The 20,301-nt window shown below is 53.3% G+C and overlaps 4 protein-coding genes across 9 annotated transcripts; 1 reads left to right on the plus strand and 3 right to left on the minus strand.

The window, feature by feature from the left end:
• The first annotated feature begins 448 nt into the window (after positions 1-448).
• Psmc3ip (PSMC3 interacting protein) lies at positions 449-4,774 on the plus strand. Of its 2 annotated transcripts, XM_052757516.1 has the most exons (8): positions 454-1,250; positions 1,334-1,434; positions 1,550-1,639; positions 3,246-3,357; positions 3,920-4,065; positions 4,146-4,199; positions 4,330-4,389; positions 4,464-4,774. In XM_052757516.1, exons 1-8 carry the CDS (start codon positions 1,217-1,219, stop codon positions 4,518-4,520), a joined length of 654 nt encoding a protein of 217 aa, XP_052613476.1. In that variant the 5' UTR covers positions 454-1,216; the 3' UTR covers positions 4,521-4,774. The 2 variants fall into 2 exon arrangements, with proteins under 2 accessions (XP_052613475.1, XP_052613476.1); XM_052757515.1 differs by having other exon boundaries at positions 449-1,250; positions 4,330-4,774.
• On the minus strand, positions 4,707-10,218 carry Mlx (MAX dimerization protein MLX). 3 transcript variants are annotated; one of them, XM_052757511.1, is made up of 8 exons: positions 9,540-10,218; positions 9,108-9,144; positions 8,612-8,701; positions 8,246-8,352; positions 7,900-7,999; positions 7,621-7,720; positions 7,057-7,258; positions 4,707-5,771 (listed from the first exon to the last, which is right to left on the minus strand). In XM_052757511.1, exons 1-8 carry the CDS (start codon positions 9,579-9,581, stop codon positions 5,715-5,717), a joined length of 735 nt encoding a protein of 244 aa, XP_052613471.1. In that variant the 5' UTR covers positions 9,582-10,218; the 3' UTR covers positions 4,707-5,714. The 3 variants fall into 3 exon arrangements, with proteins under 3 accessions (XP_052613471.1, XP_052613470.1, XP_052613474.1); XM_052757510.1 differs by having other exon boundaries at positions 9,378-10,218; XM_052757514.1 differs by lacking the exon at positions 8,612-8,701.
• Positions 10,219-10,330: 112 nt separating this feature from the next.
• On the minus strand, positions 10,331-14,497 carry Coasy (Coenzyme A synthase). 3 transcript variants are annotated; one of them, XM_052757507.1, is made up of 10 exons: positions 14,370-14,497; positions 13,352-14,059; positions 12,586-12,800; positions 12,083-12,214; positions 11,751-11,940; positions 11,610-11,674; positions 11,310-11,394; positions 11,053-11,150; positions 10,797-10,943; positions 10,331-10,703 (listed from the first exon to the last, which is right to left on the minus strand). In XM_052757507.1, the coding sequence occupies exons 2-10, from the start codon at positions 14,046-14,048 to the stop codon at positions 10,641-10,643; spliced, it is 1,692 nt and encodes a 563-aa protein (XP_052613467.1). In that variant the 5' UTR covers positions 14,049-14,059; positions 14,370-14,497; the 3' UTR covers positions 10,331-10,640. The 3 variants fall into 3 exon arrangements, with proteins under 3 accessions (XP_052613467.1, XP_052613468.1, XP_052613469.1); XM_052757508.1 differs by lacking the exon at positions 14,370-14,497 and having other exon boundaries at positions 11,751-11,937; positions 13,352-14,363; XM_052757509.1 differs by lacking the exons at positions 11,610-11,674; positions 11,751-11,940; positions 14,370-14,497 and having other exon boundaries at positions 13,352-14,363.
• Positions 14,498-16,250: 1,753 nt separating this feature from the next.
• Positions 16,251-20,279, minus strand: Hsd17b1 (hydroxysteroid 17-beta dehydrogenase 1). The gene is made up of 6 exons (XM_052756984.1): positions 19,556-20,279; positions 19,301-19,468; positions 18,982-19,161; positions 18,800-18,893; positions 18,237-18,411; positions 16,251-18,136 (listed from the first exon to the last, which is right to left on the minus strand). The coding sequence occupies exons 1-6, from the start codon at positions 19,650-19,652 to the stop codon at positions 17,846-17,848; spliced, it is 1,005 nt and encodes a 334-aa protein (XP_052612944.1). The 5' UTR covers positions 19,653-20,279; the 3' UTR covers positions 16,251-17,845.
• Positions 20,280-20,301: the final 22 nt, after the last annotated feature.

Consider the following 20,301-nt stretch of genomic DNA (forward strand, 5'->3'; position numbering starts at 1 on the left):
CTGGTGCCTGCTGAAAAGGGAGATCTGGAATTGGAGTTAAGAATTAGGAGCCACATTGGTGCTGGGAACCAAACCAGTGTCCCCTGCAAGAAAAGCAAGCGCTCTTAACGGCTGAGCCATCTCTCCAGCCTCGTTATTCCATTTTTAATTATTTTTTATTTTTTTCTTTTCTTTCTTCGAGACAGGGTTTTTGTAACAACCCAGACTGGCCTCAAACTCACAGAGATCCTCCTGCTTCTGCCTCCCGAGTGCTGGGAATTAAAGACGTGCGCTACCACTGCCCGGCTTTTTTTTTTTTTTTTTTTTTTTTTTTTGGTTTTTCGAGACAGGGTTTCTTTGTGTAGCTTTGCGCCTTTCCTGGAACTCACTCTGTAGACCAGGCTGGCCTCGAACTCACAGAGATCCGCCTGCCTCTGCCTCCCGAGTGCTGGGATTAAAGGCGTGTGCCACCACCGCCCGGCCGCCCGGCTTCATTTTTAATTCTTAACACTGCCCCTTAAATGGAGACATGTTCTGAACAAAGGCTAATTGAGTTTTAGGTAGCAGAAGGCCTGAAAAATTAATGCTGTGCGCCCTTCCACGGGACTCCGAGCTGCAAGGACAGCTGCTCTTTACCTTCAGCAGACCTCAGAAACTAGAAATATTTATTTCAGGCTCCACCGGACTGGCCCCTGTGGTCAGGGATGGAAAGCACCTGTCAGGTGTTGCTGCCTGGGCTAACTGGCGACTTTGAAGCCTGTGGCTTGAGTAGCCTCTGCTCCCAACCGTCTTTCTGGGGCTTGAAACCACAGCTGGCGTCGAGCGCCCCCTACAGGCGACGCAGGGAAGCGGGCGTTGGTAGAGTGCTTGCCGAGTACCCACAGCCCTCCTGCGGGGGAGGACGAGCCACGCTCCGGAGGGTGACTAGCCCGGTGACCTTGAGCGGGGCGGGAGTTGGAACCCTCGGGTTTCTTCCCGTCCCGACGCCACCTGGGCCTAGCTCGAGGTCACGAGTGCTCGCACGGCGGCTGAAGGTGGAAGGGGCCGCTCACCGCAGCCAGCGCGCACGGCCCAGGAGCCGGCCTACCGCGGCGGGCGGAGCTACGGCCGGAAGGTTCGGGCGCTTCTCCGGAAGACTTCTCCCGCAGCCAATCAGCGTTGAGACCTTCACCGGAAGGCGGTGTCTCCCGGAGCAACCAACCGGACCACGGCCTTGAGTTCGGTGGCGGGAAAGGCCATGAGTAAAAGCCGGGCCGAGGCTGCAGCCGGAGGTAACGGCGGCGCCCACGGGGCCCGGGAGGGGAGCGGGCGAGGGGGTCAGGGGTGACCTCGTCTCCCACCTCGTCTCCCGCAGCCCCCGGGATCATCCTGAGGTACCTGCAGGAACAAAACCGGCCCTACAGCGCCCAGGACGTGTTCGGAAACCTGCAGAAGGAGCATGGACTGGGCAAGGCGGTGAGACACCCCCACTTAGGGGGGTTCCCTCCCCGCTGAACTCCCTTGTCAGGCTTGGGTCCCCTTTTCCCTGTCACCAGCGGAAATCTAATTGCCCCACCCTCCCCTCGGCCAGGCGGTGGTGAAGGCTCTGGATCAGCTGGCCCAGCAAGGCAAGATCAAAGAGAAGACGTATGGCAAGCAGAAAATTTATTTTGCCGATCAGGTGAGAACTTCCGCAGATTCTCACTCCCTCGTTAGCGTCCGCCTGAGAACCTGTCTGAGTGAATCAACTCCCAGCATTTAACTAGTTAGGAGTGTTGAGGCACCTCACGAAATTAACCCAGCCTGTGCCGTAAAAGGGCTTCAGACATTGTGAAATCAGGTATACACTGCCTGTGGTCACACTTCGTCAGCGTTCATTTGGGGTATGGACAGACAGAAGACCCTGGCTTGTTACTCCTCCCAGCCTCATTTCTGCGTGGAAGATCTGTCATCGTCTAGCCCCACCCTCTCCCAAATGCTTTTCTTCTTCCTCTGCCCACTACCCCAAACGCGTCAAATTTGTATTCTCCCACCCAGACTTCTCTCTGGATGCCTCCCAAATATTAACTATCAGTATCAATATGGCCAAAGAAGAATGCTTAATTCCTGCCTCCCTTCTCCCTCCAAACTGGCTTTCTAGCATTCTTTTCTAGGGGAACCACTTTTTTCCCAGTTCTTGGGTTTGTTTTTTTTTTTTTTTTTTTACCTCACATGTCTGACAGTATGGTCATTTACCAATTACATCTGATTTCCCCCCTGACCCACCCCCTTTTTTGGAGGGCAAAGGGTTGAGACTGGGTCTCACTATGTAGCCCAGGCTGGCTCAAGTTTTTTCCGTTTTTGAATCTAACTTGTCTCCGCTGCTGTCTAACAGATTTCATCTTGGATATTGTAGCCAGAATGATCTATCTAAATGCAAATCAAGGGCTGGTAATATGGCTCAGGAGCTTCACTGTATTTTTAGACCTTTTGAGGCATTTCGTCTATTCAGCTCTGTAAAACAAGAGCAACCATAGGAGATATAACTGAATGGACATGGCTTTTTTTTTTTTTTGCTTTTTTTTCCCTTCGAGACAGGGTTTCCCTGTGTAGCTTTGGAGCCTTTCCTGGAACTCACTCTGCAGCCCAGGCTGGCCTCGAACTCACAGAGATCCTCCTGCCTCTGCCTCCCGAGTGCTGGGATTAAAGGCGTGCGCACACCGCCCATCTGCAGGAGTTTTTTTTCCATGAAGGATTTGACTAGCGGCTCCAGTTCAGATTCGCCTTGCCCGAGTGTGCAGTCTAAAGTGCCTGGTCTGGCGTTCCCATCCTTTCGAAGCTGCCCTCAGCCTCAGCTGATGAGGCTCTTGTTGATCCCTAGCGGCTCTCTTCTAGCAGTACCTCTCAAGGAAGGAGCCCCTTCCTTACACAGGACCCACTGAGCCTCCTGCACTGGACGTTTCTCCACTTCAGAAGGAATGCTGCTTCCTTCCTTTAGACGATGAGCGATTTTAGCACTGAATGGAAATATATTTCCTATTTTTGGTTTTTTTGAGACATGGTCTCTCTCCACAGCCTCGGCTGTCCTGGAACTCACTATATAGTCCAGGCTGGCCTCAAACTCAGATCCACCGTCTGTGTCTCCCAAGTGCTGGGATTACAGGCATGGGCCATCACACTCGGCCTTACATTTCTGTCTTATTGTTTTTGCCAACCTGGAAGGTCCTGAGGACAGGCATTGCATTTCAACTTTTGTTTATCTTTGTGCCTGACATGAACTCACTTGTCTTTCTCCTCTTGGCTGGCAGGACCAGTTTGACACAGTGAATGATGCTGACCTCCACAGCCTGGATGCCAAAATTGTGGCCCTCACTGCCAAGGTGCAGAGCCTACAGCAGAGCTGCCGCCACATGGAGGCTGGTAAGGCTGGGAACCCCTCCAAGGTGCCATGGTTTGGAGGCCACAAATTGCTAACAGAGTGGTTCCTTGTCTGCAATGTCTTATTGCACCAGGCCTCCTTTGCCAGATGCCTACGCTATCACACTGAAGTGCAGAATTACTCATGGCTTTTGTGTATGAAAGGGCAAGGCAGGGGTTGGGGAGTTAGCTCAGTGGTAGAGCGCTTGCCTAGCAAGCGCAAGGCCCTGGGTTGGGTCCTCAGCGCCCCCGCCCCGGGGGGGGGGGGGGGGGGGGGGGGGGGGAGCAAGGCAGGCAAGCCACTTGCTTTCCCTGCCACAGTATGAGCACATTGCATTTCCACTTCTTTAATTACCTGTACATCAGTCTGCTCAACTTTATACACCATTGTTGCTTTTAGATGGAGCAGGAAAGAACAACAGAAAACAAACTCATGCTGTAAGCTTTTGTCTTGAGCTTCTCCAGAATGTGGGGTCCTGTTCTAGAGAGGTCCCAGAGCACCTGCTGGGCAAGACAGAATCCCTTCCTCACTCAGACTGCTAACTCTGGGGGCATGTGGTTTCAGAGCTGAAGGAATTAACAAGTGCGCTGACCACTCCGGAGATGCAGAAAGAGATCCAGGAGTTAAAGAAGGAATGTGTTCACTATACAGAGAGACTGGGGAACATCAGAGCAGCCACTAACCACGTCACGCCAGAAGAGAAAGAGGAGGTGAGCTGGGGGGCTGGAGGCTGCCTGTGTGGGGCTGGAGCGAACACGGGCGCACAGACAATCATGTTTCTTCCTTGCAGGTGTACAAAGAAAGGCAGAAGTATTGTAAAGAGTGGAGGAAGCGGAAGAGAATGGTGAGAACCCCAGGGTGGCTTGGAAGCGTGGGAAGTGCCCATTACCAGGGAAATTCCTGTGCAAAATGATCCAGCAGGCAGTGCCCTGTACTGCTCCTGCCCATCTGAAAGGGGCTTCGTTTCTTGTCAGACCACCGAGCTGTGTGATGCGATCCTCGAAGGATACCCCAAGAGCAAGAAACAGTTCTTTGTAAGTGACTCTTTCTCTTGCTCCCCTGGGATCTCTGCCCAGAGGACTCCTCCATTTCTTTCCTTGCCCCACAGGAGGAAGTTGGGATAGAGACAGATGAAGATCATAATGTCAGGCTCCCAGACCCCTGAGGGGCCCTTGGGGACTGGGAGCGGATGTCCTGGGCTGGCTGCCTTGTTGAGGAGGCCTTCTAACTGTTCTCGCTGCTCTCCACCGTGAGTGGTAGGGAGGGAAGTACAGAGCTGGTGATCAGAAAGAGATGGTCATGTCCCTTTTGTTGTCCATGTCACAAAGGCCTCCACAAGGACTTCACAACCTTCAAGGAAAGTATCTGGAATATTTATTGTAATATAATTTGATATAAAAATACTTAATTTCCTCTGGATTATCAAACCTCCCAGATATCAAACCTGGGGGAGGCAACAGGGAACACGGGCGAGAAAAGTACAGAAAGGTGGTCACACACTAACATCTGAGAATCCCAAGGTATCACCCAGGCCTACCCCAGACGACCTGAGCGTCTTCTGTATCTATCTCCCAAGTCCTAGGAGAAATGTGGGAGGTACACAGATACATTACACAGGAAGAGCTGGGGTGCTTTGCTGGTCCAGTTAGAACTTTGGGAAACTAACAAACTACATATAACAAAAACACACTGTTGACATTTAGAGAGCAAATTCAAATATGTAACTCTGTGCGGCACCTGCCTTAGGGAAGAGACAGGGCAGGGGCTGACAGGACATTGCTTCCTCTACCCACACAGTATGGTTGACTATGGGGGACAGCAGGAACCTGGCAGCCTTACCCTGAGCTGGCTAGAAAGCCCTGGCCTTACTTAGTACTCACCACACAGCCCTAGCATAGGAACAAGGTGGCCTTTTACCCTTCCTGGCCATGGGACTATTTCTTTTCCTTTTTTTCCAAGTCAAAAACTGCCAAAATACCCAAACTTGAGCCAAGTGTTGCCCAAGAGACCAAGCAGAGGCAAACAATTTCCAAATTATATATGTAGATTGTGAGCATAAACCCGATGGTCAGAGAAAGGGCTGAGGGGCCAGGGGTTCTGTGAGGTTCCCTGAACAGACTCTTGTCCTAAAGACTTTTCCTAGGAAGGGGAAGGTGGGGTGGGTCAACATTGTGGGCAATATAATAAATTAATGAGAAGCTTCCACAGAACTCAGCCTCACTGAAGCTGAAGTGGGGCCGGGCAAACCAAACACCAAGTAGAAACCAGCTGACCGGTGTGAGGTGTTGCAGTCCAGTCTCATAGGCCCAGCAGCTCCAAACAGACCGAAGGCCTCTGCCCTGCAGGTTTCCGGGAGCCGTCAGTAGAGTTGGGTTTTCAGCTGATGTAGGACACCAATCACAATTTCTCGTAGAGTCTAGGGAAGAATGGTCGGGTGATAGCACGGGCCTTTAAGATGCCTGCCTAGCCCAAGCACGCTCTTGAAGAGAGCATCTGAAACAGTCACCTAAGGGCTAGACATGCAGCTTGGTGGGTACTTCCTAGCACTCAGAGAAGAGGGGCTGGTGAGATGACTCCGCCAGTGAAACCTTGTGCCATGCAAGCCTCGTGACCTAAGGTTCCATCTCCCTGGAACTCACAAAGAAGTGGAAGCAAAGAGCTGACTAAAAAGCTGTCCTCTGACCTCTCCGTGTGTGCTATTGCACACTAAACAAGGTGTGTGTGTGGGGGGGGGGGGGGGGTGCTAGAGAGATAGCTCTTGGTTAAGAGTGCTTGCTCTTGCAGAGGACCCAGGCCTTGTTCCCAGCACCCACATGGTAGCTCCCAGCCACCTGAACTCCAGTTGCAGGAGATCCAGTGCCCTCTTCTGGCCTCTGGCATCAGGCACACACATGAGATGCATAGATGTATGCAAGCAAAACACCCATGTACATAAAATGTGTTTTTTTTTTTTTTTTTTTTTTTTTTTGGTTTTTCGAGACAGGGTTTCTCTGTGTAGCTTTGCGCCTTTCCTGGAACTCGCTTTGGAGACCAGGCTGGCCTCGAACTCACAGAGATCCGCCTGGCTCTGCCTCCCGAGTGCTGGGATTAAAGGCGTGCGCCACCACCGCCCGGCGTGTTTTGTTTTTTAAGGGGGAAGGGGAACCCAAGATGGAATGTTGCCTCCTTTTAATTTTCAGATATTCCTGAAATAAGATAGGGACACAGGTGACTATGTCATTGGTGTAACTGATGTGGTGGATGTGGGTGTTCACTCTTACAGTGTTCCAAGTATTTCACAATGAAAGTATTGGTTAACATGAAAGGAGAAATCTGAGAAAAACCAGCCAGGCCTCAAGTGCAGAAGACAGCGCAATGAAAAGCCCTGGGTCTACAATGGGGTGGGGGTGTCCTGTAATCTGCACGTTTCTAGAAACTTTCAGTAACTGCTGCTGGCTTCCATACAGGACAGCCACGAAGTGGAGTGGCTGATGAGTCACCAGTGACGTGGGCCAAAGCTAGACCTGGTACTGAGGGCTCGCATCATGGTTGCCAGATGAGATCTTGACAGGGCTAGGCAGCAAAGAGAAACAGAATACTAAACTTTGTAGACACCCTGTAGAATCCCAAAGGCAACTCCACTGCTTTTCTGAATGGCTTGGACCACTTTGCTTGGCGGTAGTAAGAGAGCCTCAGACCCCATGACCCCTGCTGCCACATACCTGTGGCTCACAGTGTTCCTCAATCCAGCTGAAGACACAAGCTGACAGCTCCTGGAAGCTGGCCACAGAGATAGAGGCATTGAAAGACTGGAATAGGGAGTCCATGATGCCTTGAAACACGTTGAACTTGACCTGGTCAGAGACCTGGTCTTCTCCCTCATGAGGGTTGTCCTGATGTGCCTTCACAATTTGCTCATAGTTCCTGAAAGCATACAAGCATGCAGAGCTGAGGTGCAACAGCAGCCCCACCAACCTGAGACACATGGCGGGATAACCCAGTGGCCACCCCGGAAGAGTATTCCTAGAGACCTTTGGGGATGCAATCAACAGCTGAACACTAAGTCAGAACTGTGACTCCCTGCACCCTACTCCTTGTTAACCTGACAGGTGTTCACTTCCTGTATGTCTGCTGTATGTAAAAGGCTAATGGGGACACAGTCCTGCCTTACAGCAACTACCTCGGAGTCAGTATTGCCTACATGCATTCCCTGATACGGGCTCTGAACAAGATAGAAGAGGACTGGAGTTGACTTCAGCACCCCCTCAGCTCAGCGGCCCCCTTACACTTTCATTATCTTCAGGGCTGTGACGTCCTTGCGCAGTGTGGATACCTCCTCCTCCTGCTTTTTCTTCTCCTTGTGTAAAAACTGGATGTAGTCGATGGCTGGAATAAGACCAAGAGAGGGGTTGGGAACAGGAAGTCTGAAGCAGGAGGCTGGCTCATTTTGTTTCCCCTTCCCCTATAACCCAATTTTCCCATTACAGCCACCCCACCTGGGTCAGACCAGGTACCAGCCACTCCTGGTCACTACTACTACCCCTGCCCTGTGGCCCTGGCCATACTCTTCTGTAGAACGATGGCTTTGCTGAGTTTTTGGGAGCCAATGGAGAAGTCCTGCTGCTGGCAAGTAGGGACGATGGTCTGAAGATCATCATAGCCTCTCTGTGGAAACAGCAAGGAAACAGGTTTCTGAACTCAGGAAGAAGCCAGGCCAGCACAAACTTGATACCAATTCCATGCTCAGAAACTCAAAGCACAGAGGGCTGGAGGAAGGCCCTACAGGCACGGGACTAGCCCAGCTCCCTCTTCCTGCAGACTCCTGGGGCTAAAAGGGACAGGGCAGGGTGAATAAGAACCACGCAGAGTTCTCCCTTGCTGCCTGGGGTACAGACCCCCCCCCCCAGTCACCTTGATAGCATCCCTCCTCTTCTGTTCAGCTTGAGTGTGTGCACGCCGCCTCCGGTCTTTGTAGGATTCCTTGTAGGACTCTTGCTGATAATCACTGTCCTCATCATCTAGACTCAGAGATGGAGGCAGGGACAGGTCACTTCAGGGTCCACTGAGTCCAGCAAGCCCACTTTTCCCTAGTTGAAACCTTGGTGCCCAGAGATGGTAAATGCAAAGAACCTAGTATCTTGGATGAGGTGAAAGATACTCAGGCTTGGCACTGCTCCAGCCTCCCCATGCGAACAGTGGAGCTCCCTATTTAGGAAAGACTAAGGTGATGGCATAGCTACGTCTCCCCAGGTCTGTGGGGAGTGTGTTGCTGCCTACCTGTGTTGGGGACGGAGGAGGCACTGGTGGAGCCGATGCTATTAGCTCTGGACACTACACTCCCCTTGTGGGTGCTTTCTACAAAAAGCCCTGGAAGAAAGAGGCCTCAGTCACCTATGGACACAATGGCTTCAAAAGCTGACCTCTCCCCAACTCCAAAGCTGGCCACCACGGGCCACCCACTTCATGCTGCAATGCTCCTGTTTCTAGTGTCTACACTGCCCACAGGACTAATTTCTGACTCATAAGGGGGCATCTGGATGCAATGAATATGACCAGCTGTCACTATTTCCATCATTTCCCGTTCTAAGGCAAAAAAACCAGGTGTGACCCATGGTTGCTTCCTGCCTATCCTTCAGCTCCTCCCTCACTTCTCAAGCCAGGACCTTGGCACAGTGACAGTGGACTGTGCTCAGGTGTGGCTGGCAAGACCACAAAGATCTACAGAGCTGAAATGGGTCATTCCTGACGCGAAGACGGTGGAAAAGGCACTCACCAGGGTCCAGGCTGTTGTCACTGTAGGCATACTCGACCTGCAGCATCAAGCAAGGGAGAAGCCCGTCAGACCTTTGCCTCTAGGAAAAGGCACATGCAACCCGCAGATGCACGTACCACGGGTGCGGGGACCGCTGAATGGCTCTCCCAAAGCCAAGCCTGGCTAGGCCGCAGGGGCGCCGCCCCCTCTGTATGATCCCTGCAGCCCCCGCCCCACCTCCCAGGCACGTCCCCTTTGTCCCCCCCACACATGCCTCACTTGTCTCCCCACCTTGGCACACGCCGGGTGAGAGCTGTCTTCTCTGCAGCCCCGGGGCCCGGACAGCAGGGGAGACTCTGGGGATAGTTGGGGAGCCCCGCGTCTTCCGGAACCCCTACGTGCACGAGCCCGACCCGCCCTCCCCTCGCCGGCGTGCGCGTCCGCGGAGCTTGCCTTGACCCAAGGGTCCTCGGGAGAGGCGCCCGGCTCCGTCATCGTGGACCTACCGAACCGGAAACAAGCCTGCGGACTGTCCCCCAGCCTCCGGGAAGAGGCGAGGCTCGATCACATGATCCAGCCCACCAATCCGCGATTGCGGTCATGGGTGGGGCGAAAGGGCTGCGCTTGCGCGGCTCCAGTTATTAAATGCCTGCTGGCGGTGGCTAAACCTGACCAATTCGCGTTAATATAGGCAATGTAAACAGCCGTGGGCCCTGCTCGCCTCCAAATGAGAATCTAGAATGGCAGCAATTTTCTGTTCAATGAATCCCTCTCAAAAGGATTGTCAAAAGGGATAGAGGTGTATTAGTTCGGTGGTAGAACCCCTGAGAGTCCCAGCACCACTCTCAAAAAAGCATCTGAACAGTGTGACATTGTGTACGCACGCGCACGGCTGATCGGGCTGGCAACCACAGCAGGGTCAAGAACTTCCCGTGTCACATGATCTGATTCAATGAGGGAACAACGCCACCCAACACCCAGCTGGTGTCTGACATGGCGCTTGTTTAATTAAACCTTGTAAAGAGGCTTTGAAGTTAGGCTTATAGGCAGAACAATAGTAAAGTCTAACACACTAAGCACATCGCTAGTCACTGATAGGCTAACTTCAGTCTGGCTAGCCTCAAAGGCCACACTTAACCACAGCATTCCCTGGCTTCCAACTCGGGCCTTGTCCCTGACTGTGGAGCCTGAGAATCCAAAGATACCCAGAGGCACTGGAGCAGGAAGGAGAAACCACACAGGCAGCCTTGGAAACATCTTTAATTCGGTTACTGGGTCCAGTGTTTCCCACAACCCATCAACGGTAGACAGACGCCACACATCCACCACTAAAGGGGACAAAACCCTAGAGGGGACTGCTCCCCCACTGGCTACAGCCTCACTGCCGGCCAATTCCAGCATGCTAGGCAGACTTCCGGGCTTCTGTCTGTGTCCTGCACAGCTTAGCTTGAAGCCCTTAGGCCTGCCACAGGGTGAACATCGAGGCCCCCATTCCTCCTCACCACCAGATTTGTTAGTTCCAGGGGCCACTTTGGTGCCACAGAAAATCCATTGTCAGTTCTTGGTCTGGTGGGTCTTAGAGAGGCGCTTCTGTAGAAGAGTCCAGGCCTTTTCCACCTTTGGCCAGTCCAGAATGGTAGAAGAGGACAGGGTCAGGGAGACAAGCATTGGAACCTTCCCCCACACACACAACTTTACCTCTGCACCAACCTGTCGCTGTGTGACATGTGGTTCCCACAAGGTACTCAGGACCACATGGCTCTGCTCTACCAGCTGCTGCCCGCTCATCTGGCTCTGCAGCCGGCTCTGAGCGGCTGCCTCACTCAGTCCATCCCTCTCAACAATACGTCGTACTGCCTGGGCACGGATGACACAATGATCAGGAAGGATCCCAGCCCAGTCTACTGGATCAGAGCAGGAAACTGTCTGCAGTGGGCTCAGACGGGGTAGAGTAGGGTCCAGATACCTCAGTCTCAGGGATGACAATGGTCCACACCTCGTGCACCATATTCTGCCAGCCAGCTTCCAGCAGCATAGCAGCATCTATCACACACACAGACTTTCCTGTGGGGAAAGCCTAGTCATTGCCAGCAGCACTTGACACTTGCTGCCTGTCAGCACACCAAATGTAGTGAATGGTCCCCCTGGGGCCAAGGAAGGTCCCAAAGGGAGTTGCTGCTTAACTTTCCCACTCTGGCTGCTCCCATCATCCCTCCCACTCACCCTTAGCCACAGCCAAATCCATCTCCTCTCGGGCCAGCTTTGCGATAACTGGCCACACAATGTCTGTGAGGATCTTCAGCTGCTTCTGGGGAGGGGGACAGAGAGAGGGGGGCAGAGGTTAGTGTCCCTGAGAAATACATCAGCCTGGGAGGTGGAGGCTGGGAGAAGATGAGCAGAAATGGACTTCCTGTGCCAGACCAGGGAGTCCACTGAATCTGCTCATGGATTTGGCAGCAGCTACAGAACTCTTGAAGAGGTGTGTGTGTGTGTGTGTGTGTGTGTGTGTGTGTGTGTGTTTACCTTGTTGCCAAACACCCGGCTGCCCAGGACCTTCCTATTGATGGTGCCATCTTTATGAAGAATATCTGGGTGACAGAGAAAGAAGGCTCAGCAAAGGGGCCAGGCCATCTTCTCACCTCAGTCTACCTCCACAGTCAGTACCTGCTCCAAAGGCCTCCACCACAGGCTGGTAGGCAGGGCCCCCGGGAGCATAGGCCCGATGGCCCAGAAGGTCACTGTCAATGATATATGCTCCCAGGTTCTTCAACCGCTGAGCTACTGAGCTTTTCCCAGAGCCACTGATGCCTGTCAGCCCGAGCACATAGAGCCCAGACGGGAGCTCTGGCCTCTGCTGGAGATAGGGAAGTGAGACCTGCGTCACCAGGGAGTTCAAGCTCACACTTCCAGGCGAGCCTGTTTCTATCCTCCAGCATTTCCAACCCGCGCATTCAGTGAAGAGGAAGGAAGGCAGGCAGGCAGGCAGGCGGACTTACATCTGGAGGCTGAAGCAGGTTTCCCAGAATCCGCTGGCGGAAGCTGGAGGAGCTGACCTTGTCCTCTTCATTTTCACCGTGACTTTGGTCCTTCAGCAGCTGTATCTGGTATAAGGCAAGTTCCTCCTTGCCCTGAGGTAAAGGGAGTAAGAGAAGGGGGATGAGGGGCTGGGGGCTCAGAGGTTAAGAGCACTGGCTGCTCTTCCGGAGGTCCTGAGTTCAATTCCCAGCAACCATGTGGTGGCTCACAACCACCTATAATGAGATCTGGTGTGCTCTTCTGGCATGCAGGCATACATGGAGGCAGAATGTTGTATACATAATAAATAAATCTTAAAAAAAACAGGGGGGGATGAATCTGGAGCCCCAATCTGCCCTCTATTTACCTACCCCTCTCCTCCTCCAACGCTTCCCCTGAACCCTCCCTTCCCTGCCCTGGGGCCACAGTACTTCCAACAGGCCTCCCCCTCCCATTCCCTCTGGCGGTCTCCTTCAGGGGTTACATTCTCAAGGCGGAAGCGGTTGACGGCCATCCCCCCACGATAGGTCTCCTCGCTGACCACCAGGAACTCCAAGGTAGGGTCAGACCCAGCAGGCCCATAGGGGTCCAGCAGGGGGACGATATCAAAAGTCAGGGAGGGCTTGATGTCCACCAGGAACTCACTCAGATGGTCCACACGCTCTGCATAAGGCTGGAGCAGCTCAGGGAGCAGCTTGCCTGGAGAAGGAGCCAAGAACACCAGTGAGATCTTTCCACCAGAGTAGACACGCAGGCCCATTTGGGGAAGAAAGTCCCTAGGTACAGAAATCCCCCCAAGCAGTGGCAGCAAGAAAGGGTGAAACTGGAACAGTTTGGGGGGGCGAGGGAGACAAAGGGGAAGAAATAAACAAGCAGCAGACACTGCAAGGGCTGCCAGGTACCCAGAAAACAAGCCACCAAAAAATGACTACAGAGAAGCAGTACCAGTAGGTATCAGCTAGGTGGAGAACTACCCCATCCTTAGAGTTGATCACTTGGAGAACCATAAAGTGCAAATTCATTGGTTCCCATCTGGGGAGTTCGGACTTCAGCAAAGGTGACTGACCCACGCACGAAGAATACCACATGTATTCATCTAACATAAGTCCCATAGCAAGAACATGTCGGGCATTGTGGCATTTTGTAACGGTAAGAAGTGGCCCTAACCTTCCTTGATCTTGGCATTGGGGGAGCCAAGAAAACTGAATGGGTGTCCTCCATTGCCCTAATCCAGGTTCCCTCTCACTCACTCTTCAACAGATCTTTGTCTGCTACTCCCACCACAAGCTGCTCCTGGGCCAGCACACATGCAATACTGAGCAACACTTTGTGGGCATTGTGCAAGCGGTCAAAAGTGCCACCCACGGCCCCACGGTGGTAGCCACGCACAGGTTGCTTTGGAGATCTGGCAACTGGGGAAGCTGGCCTTATGGTGGAGGGTAAGGAAGCATTCAGGGTCTCCACAGGCAGCTCTCCAGTTCCATAATCCGGATACAGCAAGATGGAAGACAACTGCGAACAACAGCTGTAACAACTGGTGGCATAACGCTCTAGATGTTGTTTCACCGGGTTGTACTGGCTCCCATCCAGGGTCTGGAAGTCCGTCAGTACTACTTCTGGAGGTTGGGCCAGATTCTGGACGGAGGGCAGAACGGGGAGAAAAGTGCTCTTGGTTTGGATATTGGTCAGTAGAATTCTGACGTCCAGGTGCCTGAGCAGGTCGGCGCCGGTGTAGAGGTGTGTGATGAAATCCAGAACTTCAAAGGTGGCCTGCACCGGGCTGGCCTGGGGCTGAGCGGGACCCCCCAGGTCCATGCCCGGTTGCAGGTGCACATAGAGGGTGTGGCTGACCAGGCCAGCCGCCGAGGTCAGGATGGGAGACAGACGTGGGGCCAAGGTGGCCAGCGGCGTTGTCAGCACCAGGAGGCCAGAGCGGAATACGGCCATGCTGCCCAGGCCTGCAGACAGTCAGGGAGACGAACCGAGAGTGACTAGGCGGGCAGCGGCCGAGGCCTGCAGGGGAACTCGGACGCAGGAGGAGGGACCTGGAGCAGGGCAGGGGGGCGTTCGCGCATAGAAACCGGAATCGAGGCAGGGGGAACCTGCCGGGAACCCCTGAGTCATGGGGGCTGGGGCTTTAGGAATCCTAGCCCCTCTGGTTAAACTGAACCGGCATCTGCGAAGACTGAAAGGCGGGGAGTAGAGGGGACGCCGTGGCTCGGGCCGCTTCCCTACTCACTGAGCTCTTGGGATTCTGCTTCTACTTACACCGCCGCGGAGGCGTCCTAGGCTGCGGCCCGGAAGCACTACCCTCAGACTTCACAGCACGGAGCTACGGGACCTCAGAGCAGTCAGACCGTGCAACTCCGAGACACGGAAGGATTCTCGAGAGGCTTCTGGGGCGGGGCGGGGCGGGGCGGGGCGGGGCGGGGCGGGGCGGGGCTAAGCGCAGGGGCTTCGGGGTTGCGCGAAACCCTGGCACCGGATTCACTTAGGCTGGCAGGAAGAGGGCGGGGCCCATTTCGCGGATTCCTATTGGTCTTTGCTTGCCCTGGCTTGCTAGGAGACTGTGACAAAGCCAGGACCCCTCCCGGCGTCCCTTCTCAATGCCAGTGACGGGGACGGTGGGGTCACATTGTTCTGCTTGCTCCGGAGTTCCCAGCGAAGCTACTAGACAGCTCTACCACATCTCCATTTCCACACAAGGGAAATTGGGCTTCTGAGTGTTTTGGCAGACCTAGGGGCGGGTCTCGTGGTTTCCGTAGGACTCTGAGGTTTGTAAGGACAGGCAAGAGGGCGGTCTCAGCGTGTTAGGTCTGCAAGGCTGCCGGGGGCAAAGGGAGACCTAGGGTGAGGATTCCCGGCGAAGTTAATGAGGGCTGGAAAGTCTAGTGGAGGGGTAGCCAGAGAGTTATCAGAAAACTTCTCAGGTAAATCATCCATGGAGATAGCAAAAAGGAGAGCAACCCGGCCTCGAGATTCGTGAAAAGATCGGAGCTTTGATCTGCGATCCCAGCTTTGATCCCAGAAGGATCCGCTGCAAGTTTGAGATTAGCCCCAAAGCCCTGGACGGGGCAGGTGCTGACAGGCGGAAAGGAGACGGAAAGACCTGTAATGTGCTGTGGTCCGGAAATCTGGCCTTGTAAAGTAACTAATCTGTTAAGGAGTCAAGCTTCTTGCAGAAGACAGTTCAAATTGGATTTTAGAGAGTTTAAAGGAGTCAGGGCAAAGGTTGGGGAAGTGTTAGTCTTACATCTGGCACTGGTAGTTTGTTTTGAGACAGAATCTCACTGTGTAATCACACAGCGTTGCTTTTCTTAGGTAAGTGTCTATTTAGTGCACTGTCCTGAGCATAAAGGATAGAACAGAGAACAAAGTTCACTGAGGTGGATTTGTGGATGTCTTGGGATGGGATGAATAAACAATAAATCCAGAATACATGTGGTGGTGATCACACAATAAAGAAGACTAAAACAAGGGGACGGAACTATACTGGAGGGGAAGGAATACTTTTTTAGGTAGGGTGGCTCAGGGAAATAGCAAAGACCTGACAAAGAAAATAGAATCGGAAAGCCGGGTGGTGGTGGTGCACACCTTTGATCCCAGCACTCTGGAGGCAGAGTCAGAAGCATCTCTGTGAGTTCTAGGACAGCCAGGGCTACACAGAGAAACCCTGTCTGGGGGCGGGTGTGTGTGTGGGGGAGGAGGCAATGATGGTATTAACAGGCCAGGAGAACAGGAGTGTGCACAGATATAGAAGGTGACATAAGGGTCACAAAGGTTGCAGGGGCTGGGGAGATGGTTCATGGATAAAGCCCAGAGGACCCGAGTTCAGATCTCTAGATGCACATAAAAGTATTGCCTTGATGTCCTCCTGTAATGCCAGCACCAGGGAGTCAGAGTCCTAGGATCCTTGGGAGCAAGCTGCTAGTCCAGACAAGCTGGAGTCATGAGCTCCGGGTCCAATGAGTCCTTGCACCAAGAAATAAAGACTCCTGACTTCAACTGTGGACCTACACACACACACACACACACACACACACACACACACACACACATACACGCCCACGCCCACATACATGGGAACACACAGACACATGTACAAGCAAAAAGTGAAAAAGAAAAAAGACGCAGGAACACCACAGAAAGTCTTGAGAGCTTAGGGTCAAACATTAGATTTTACTCAGATGGAGGCAGCAGAAAGTATCTTCCACCCTCAAACTTTGAGGGGGTCAAACTCTGCCTTATGAAGCAAGCTCTGTCCCCTGAGCTAGACTCCCAGCCCAGGCAAGGGTGTTTTAAGCAGATAAAATTAGCCTCCCCTCACCCCATTTTTTTTTTTTTTTTTTTGAGACAGGGTTTTACTATGTAGCACTGGCTGGTCTGGAACTTACTATGTGGACCAGGTTGGCCTTGAACTCACAGAGATTGGTCAGCCTCTGCCTCCCACCAGTGTGTCTGGTGTGTGTTTTTGTTTGCTCTTTTTGAGACAGGGTCCCTTGTATCCCAGGTTGGCCTTCAACTTACTATGTAGTGGAGGGATGATCTTGAATTTCTGACCCTCTTGCCTTTACCTTTCAGATTCTGAAACTACAGGAGTGCTACTTACTAGGTTTGTTATTATTATTACTTTATGTGTATAGGTGTTTTGTCTGTCTGTATGTCTGTGTACCACATGCATGGCTGGTGCCTATTGGAGCCAGAAGAGAGCATCGGATCCCCTGGAATTGGAATTACAGACAGTTGTGAGCCACCATATGGGTTCCAAGAACTGAACCAGGCTATTCCCTCTTGAACAGCAGCCAGTGCTCCTAACCACCAAGCTCTCTCCCCACCTCCCTCTCCTCACTGCTCTCTAGCAGCCCAGACTGGCCAGATCCTCTCAACTCCACTTGTGGAGTGCTGGTATTAGAGCTGGTTCCGTCTGTATACATGTGGCTCTGCAGGATGCATTGAAAGAAGTCACACTAGGGCTGGAGAGATGGCTCAGAGGTTAAGAACACTGACTGCTCTTCCAGAGTTCCTGAGTTCAATTCCCAGCGCCCACATAGTGGCTCACAACCATCTGTAATGAGATCTGGCGCCCTCTTCTGTGTACATAATAAATAAATAAATCTTTAAAAAAAGAAAAAAGTCACACTAGGAAGTCAAGCCTGGACCCCCAGCACTTGGGAGGATCAGAAAGTTCAAAGTCATCCTCAGCCACATAGCAAGTTCAAGGCCAGCCTAGGCTACATATGACACTGATTCAACAACAATTGGGCTGATCCCAATCATTGCTGGCAGTTAAAATCTACCCCGACTTGCTGGCCCATCTGTTGAAAACATTTACAGTTCAAATCTGAAGACCTGTGTTCAATCCCTGAAGTCCATGGTGGCAGAGAGAACAGTGTTACCCCTGACTTCTGCACTCTGTGCCACGGTGGAATGTGTCCCCCTCCAAATCATGCTCAATAAATGTTTCCAAAAAACATTTATTGGAAGAAAAAAAACCTTAACCTACACCCCGGTCTATCTATATTAGCTCAATCTTGACCCATGAGGAAGTTTGCACTATTTAAAAATGGTTCTGAGAAGGGCACAGACCTTTGGTTCCAACACTCAGGAGGCAAAGGCAGGCGGATCTCTATGAGTTAGAGGCCAACCAGGGCTACATAGTGAGCCCCTGCCAAAAACAAAACAAAACAAATTCTAAAATAAGAAAAAGGAGACTTTGTTTCTTAGCTCTTTTGCTGGTAACATTGTTAGTCCTGACCCAGTTTATCGGATGCAGGCCTGCACAATTCAGCTGCCACCCTAGGGGACGCACACCCTGGGACGCACACACCGGAGGTCGCATCCCGGTCCCCAGGGGTTCTGGCCCCAGCTTCAGGGCCCTCCTGCGCCTGCAGATCAGCGAAGGCCTGGCAGTGCATGGCGGTGACGTAGCTGCTGCCGCTGGGATCCTCTGTGCGCATTCGGGTCAGTGGCAGGAAGCGGTCGGTGGAGAAGTAGCGCAGCGCGGGCCGCGGGGCTCGCAGAGCGGTCAGAAAGAGCTGCGGAGGGAAGAGCAGCGCGGGTCTGTGGGGGAACTACTGGGGGTGCGCCACCGTGCCCCACCCAGAGACTGAGCTCGGAGGCCCCGTTTGCACCCACCTCTGTCACCTCCTCTGGGTCCTGGGCCTCGCTCAGAACTTGCTCATAGCCACGCTGGTAGTGCGTGAAGAGGCGGCGAGTCTCGGCATCTGCACGCTCCAGAGCCCCGCCTGGGCCACCCTCTAGCTTCTCATAAAAGGCCGTGTGCACCGGCCCGCACTCGATGAGACTCACGCTGTGGGAGCAACAGCAGTGACTGGTTGATGGCGGTGACCACAAGCCTGGCCCTAGCTCCTCCACAAAGGGAGGACACCGAGAGGGGCTGTGCCCAGGTGGCAGGTGCTGGCATTACCAGCGCGCTTGCCAAGCCGGATGCTGCTAGAGAAGGGCTCCCATGGCCATCTGGGGTCTAGTCACCTACTCGCTCTGTTTACCCATCCCAATATGCCTTAAGAGCTGGAGTGGCTCGTGAAGTGAGATTGCCTGTGCCAAGCTCCCCGTATAGAGTCTGGCACACAATGTGAGCTGGAAAAGGAGAACCAGAGGCATTGCTCAAGAGTGTCTCCAAGATCTGGGACTGGGGTTCCCAAGCTTTACAGGGTTCTGGAGGGCTGGTGACTCACTGGACTCCAAAGAGCGGCAGCAGGATCGCCAGACTCTCGCACAAACCTTCGAGCGCGAACTTGCTGGCACAGTAAACTTCGTGGAATGGCAGCCCTAGGAGGGGAGACAAGGTTGCAGAGACCCTGGCGCTCCTCGCCCTGCTCTGCACCCCTTACTTACTTACTCGGTCCCTTTTGCTCACCCATCAAGCCTCCTACACTCGCAGTCACTAGCACACGCCCAGAGTGGCGCCTCTTCATGTCCGGCAGAAAGGCTTGCAGCATCCGAACTGTCCCGACCACATTCACGTCCAGCACAGCACCCACTGCGTCCAGCTCATGCGCCTCCAGCGGACCGAAGAGGCCCCGGCCGGCATTACACACTGCAGGGAGAGAGAACAGATATCACTCATAACACTGATCTCTCCCCTCCTCTTGTGGTTCCCTGAACTCGGGACTTCCCGGTTTGGTTGGGCACTGGGTAGTAAAGACTCCTATTACATGTGTTTCAGGTAGGCTTACCCAGCACATCCACACGACCCTCGGACACACATGCCTGGGCAGCGGCCACAGAATGTGAATCCCTGACGTCCAATTCCAGTGTCTCCAGGGAGCCAGGAGGGCATCCTCGAGCCCGGGCTGCCTCCAACAGTGGTCCCTGTGCCTTCAGGTCCCTCATTGTGGCATACACTAAAATTTGGGAGGGGATAAATGACTCATCACCCTGCTTACCTGTGGGGGCTCCTCCCTGGCCTCCATGCTGGTCCCCTCCTATACCTTTAAAGCTCTGGGACCGGTCAGAAGCCAGACGAACAGCTAAGTGCAAGCCGATACCGGAGGAGCAGCCGGTAATGAGCACTACGGTGCGGTCCATGAGGAAGAGTACTGAAGCTCAGAGCACGAAGGGTCCTAGTGGCAGGTTGGGGCTGGGTATCTGCTTGGCTAGGTTCCTGCCCCCAGGGCCCCCACCCCTTGTTGTGTCTGCAGGCAATCTCAAGGCTGAGTCAGGTCCCTGGCAGGCTCTCCCCACCCTGCTGGGGGTCAAAGCAGAGAAAAGGACACCAAACTGCCGTAGCTGGTCAGGGCAAGGGGGAGGGGCTCTCTAAGTAGCAGCTGGGTTCTCCAGTGCTCCAAACTGAGCAGCGCTAGGCAGGCCTGGCCACAGGGACAATACTTCTGCCCAAGGAACGTCTTGTTTTTAGACAAGGGTCTCACCAAGTGGACCAGGCTGGCCTCAAACTCAGAGGGATCCACCTGCCTCTTGCCTCATGAGTGGCAGGATTAAAGGTGTGCACCACACTGCTCAGCCTCATTTTTGTTTTTTTGAGACAGGCTATCTAGTACCCCGGGTTGCCTTCAAGCTCATAATACAGCTGAGGTTGGCTTTGAACTTCTGGTTTTCCTGCCTCTTGCTCTTCAGGGTTGTTATTCCAGGTGTGTACCACCACGCTCTCAAAGGACCATTATAATTACCAGCTTGCTGCTGTACACCTTCTAAGGTTAGGGACCAGTGTTAAAATTTG

The sequence above is a fragment of the Peromyscus californicus genome, unplaced genomic scaffold, assembly GCF_007827085.1.
Source record: "Peromyscus californicus insignis strain IS unplaced genomic scaffold, ASM782708v3 Scaffold_3__1_contigs__length_106647218, whole genome shotgun sequence".
Taxonomy (NCBI): domain Eukaryota; kingdom Metazoa; phylum Chordata; class Mammalia; order Rodentia; family Cricetidae; genus Peromyscus; species Peromyscus californicus.

Bases quoted from the DNA above. Each gene is read 5' to 3' on its own strand.
- Psmc3ip (XM_052757515.1), top strand. From the start codon at position 1,217: ATGAGTAAAAGCCGGGCCGAGGCTGCAGCCGGAG. The intron at 1,251-1,333 runs GTAACGGCGGCG...CGTCTCCCGCAG, and splicing joins GGCCGAGGCTGCAGCCGGAG to CCCCCGGGATCATCCTGAGG. The intron at 3,358-3,919 runs GTAAGGCTGGGA...ATGTGGTTTCAG, and splicing joins CTGCCGCCACATGGAGGCTG to AGCTGAAGGAATTAACAAGT.
- Hsd17b1 (XM_052756984.1), bottom strand. From the start codon at position 19,652: ATGGACCGCACCGTAGTGCTCATTACCGGCTGCTCCTCCGGTATCGGC. The intron at 19,469-19,555 runs GTATAGGAGGGG...CCCAAATTTTAG, and splicing joins CCGGTCCCAGAGCTTTAAAG to TGTATGCCACAATGAGGGAC. The intron at 19,162-19,300 runs GTAAGCCTACCT...CTCTCCCTGCAG, and splicing joins GGGTCGTGTGGATGTGCTGG to TGTGTAATGCCGGCCGGGGC.
- Mlx (XM_052757510.1), bottom strand. From the start codon at position 9,581: ATGACGGAGCCGGGCGCCTCTCCCGAGGACCCTTGGGTCAAGGCAAGC. The intron at 9,145-9,377 runs GTGGGGAGACAA...TTGATGCTGCAG, and splicing joins CTCACCCGGCGTGTGCCAAG to GTCGAGTATGCCTACAGTGA. The intron at 8,702-9,107 runs GTGAGTGCCTTT...TCTTTCTTCCAG, and splicing joins TGACAACAGCCTGGACCCTG to GGCTTTTTGTAGAAAGCACC.
- Coasy (XM_052757507.1), bottom strand. From the start codon at position 14,048: ATGGCCGTATTCCGCTCTGGCCTCCTGGTGCTGACAACGCCGCTGGCC. The intron at 11,395-11,609 runs GTAAACACACAC...CCCCCTCCCCAG, and splicing joins GCCGGGTGTTTGGCAACAAG to AAGCAGCTGAAGATCCTCAC. The intron at 11,151-11,309 runs GTGAGTGGGAGG...CTTTCCCCACAG, and splicing joins GGATTTGGCTGTGGCTAAGG to GAAAGTCTGTGTGTGTGATA.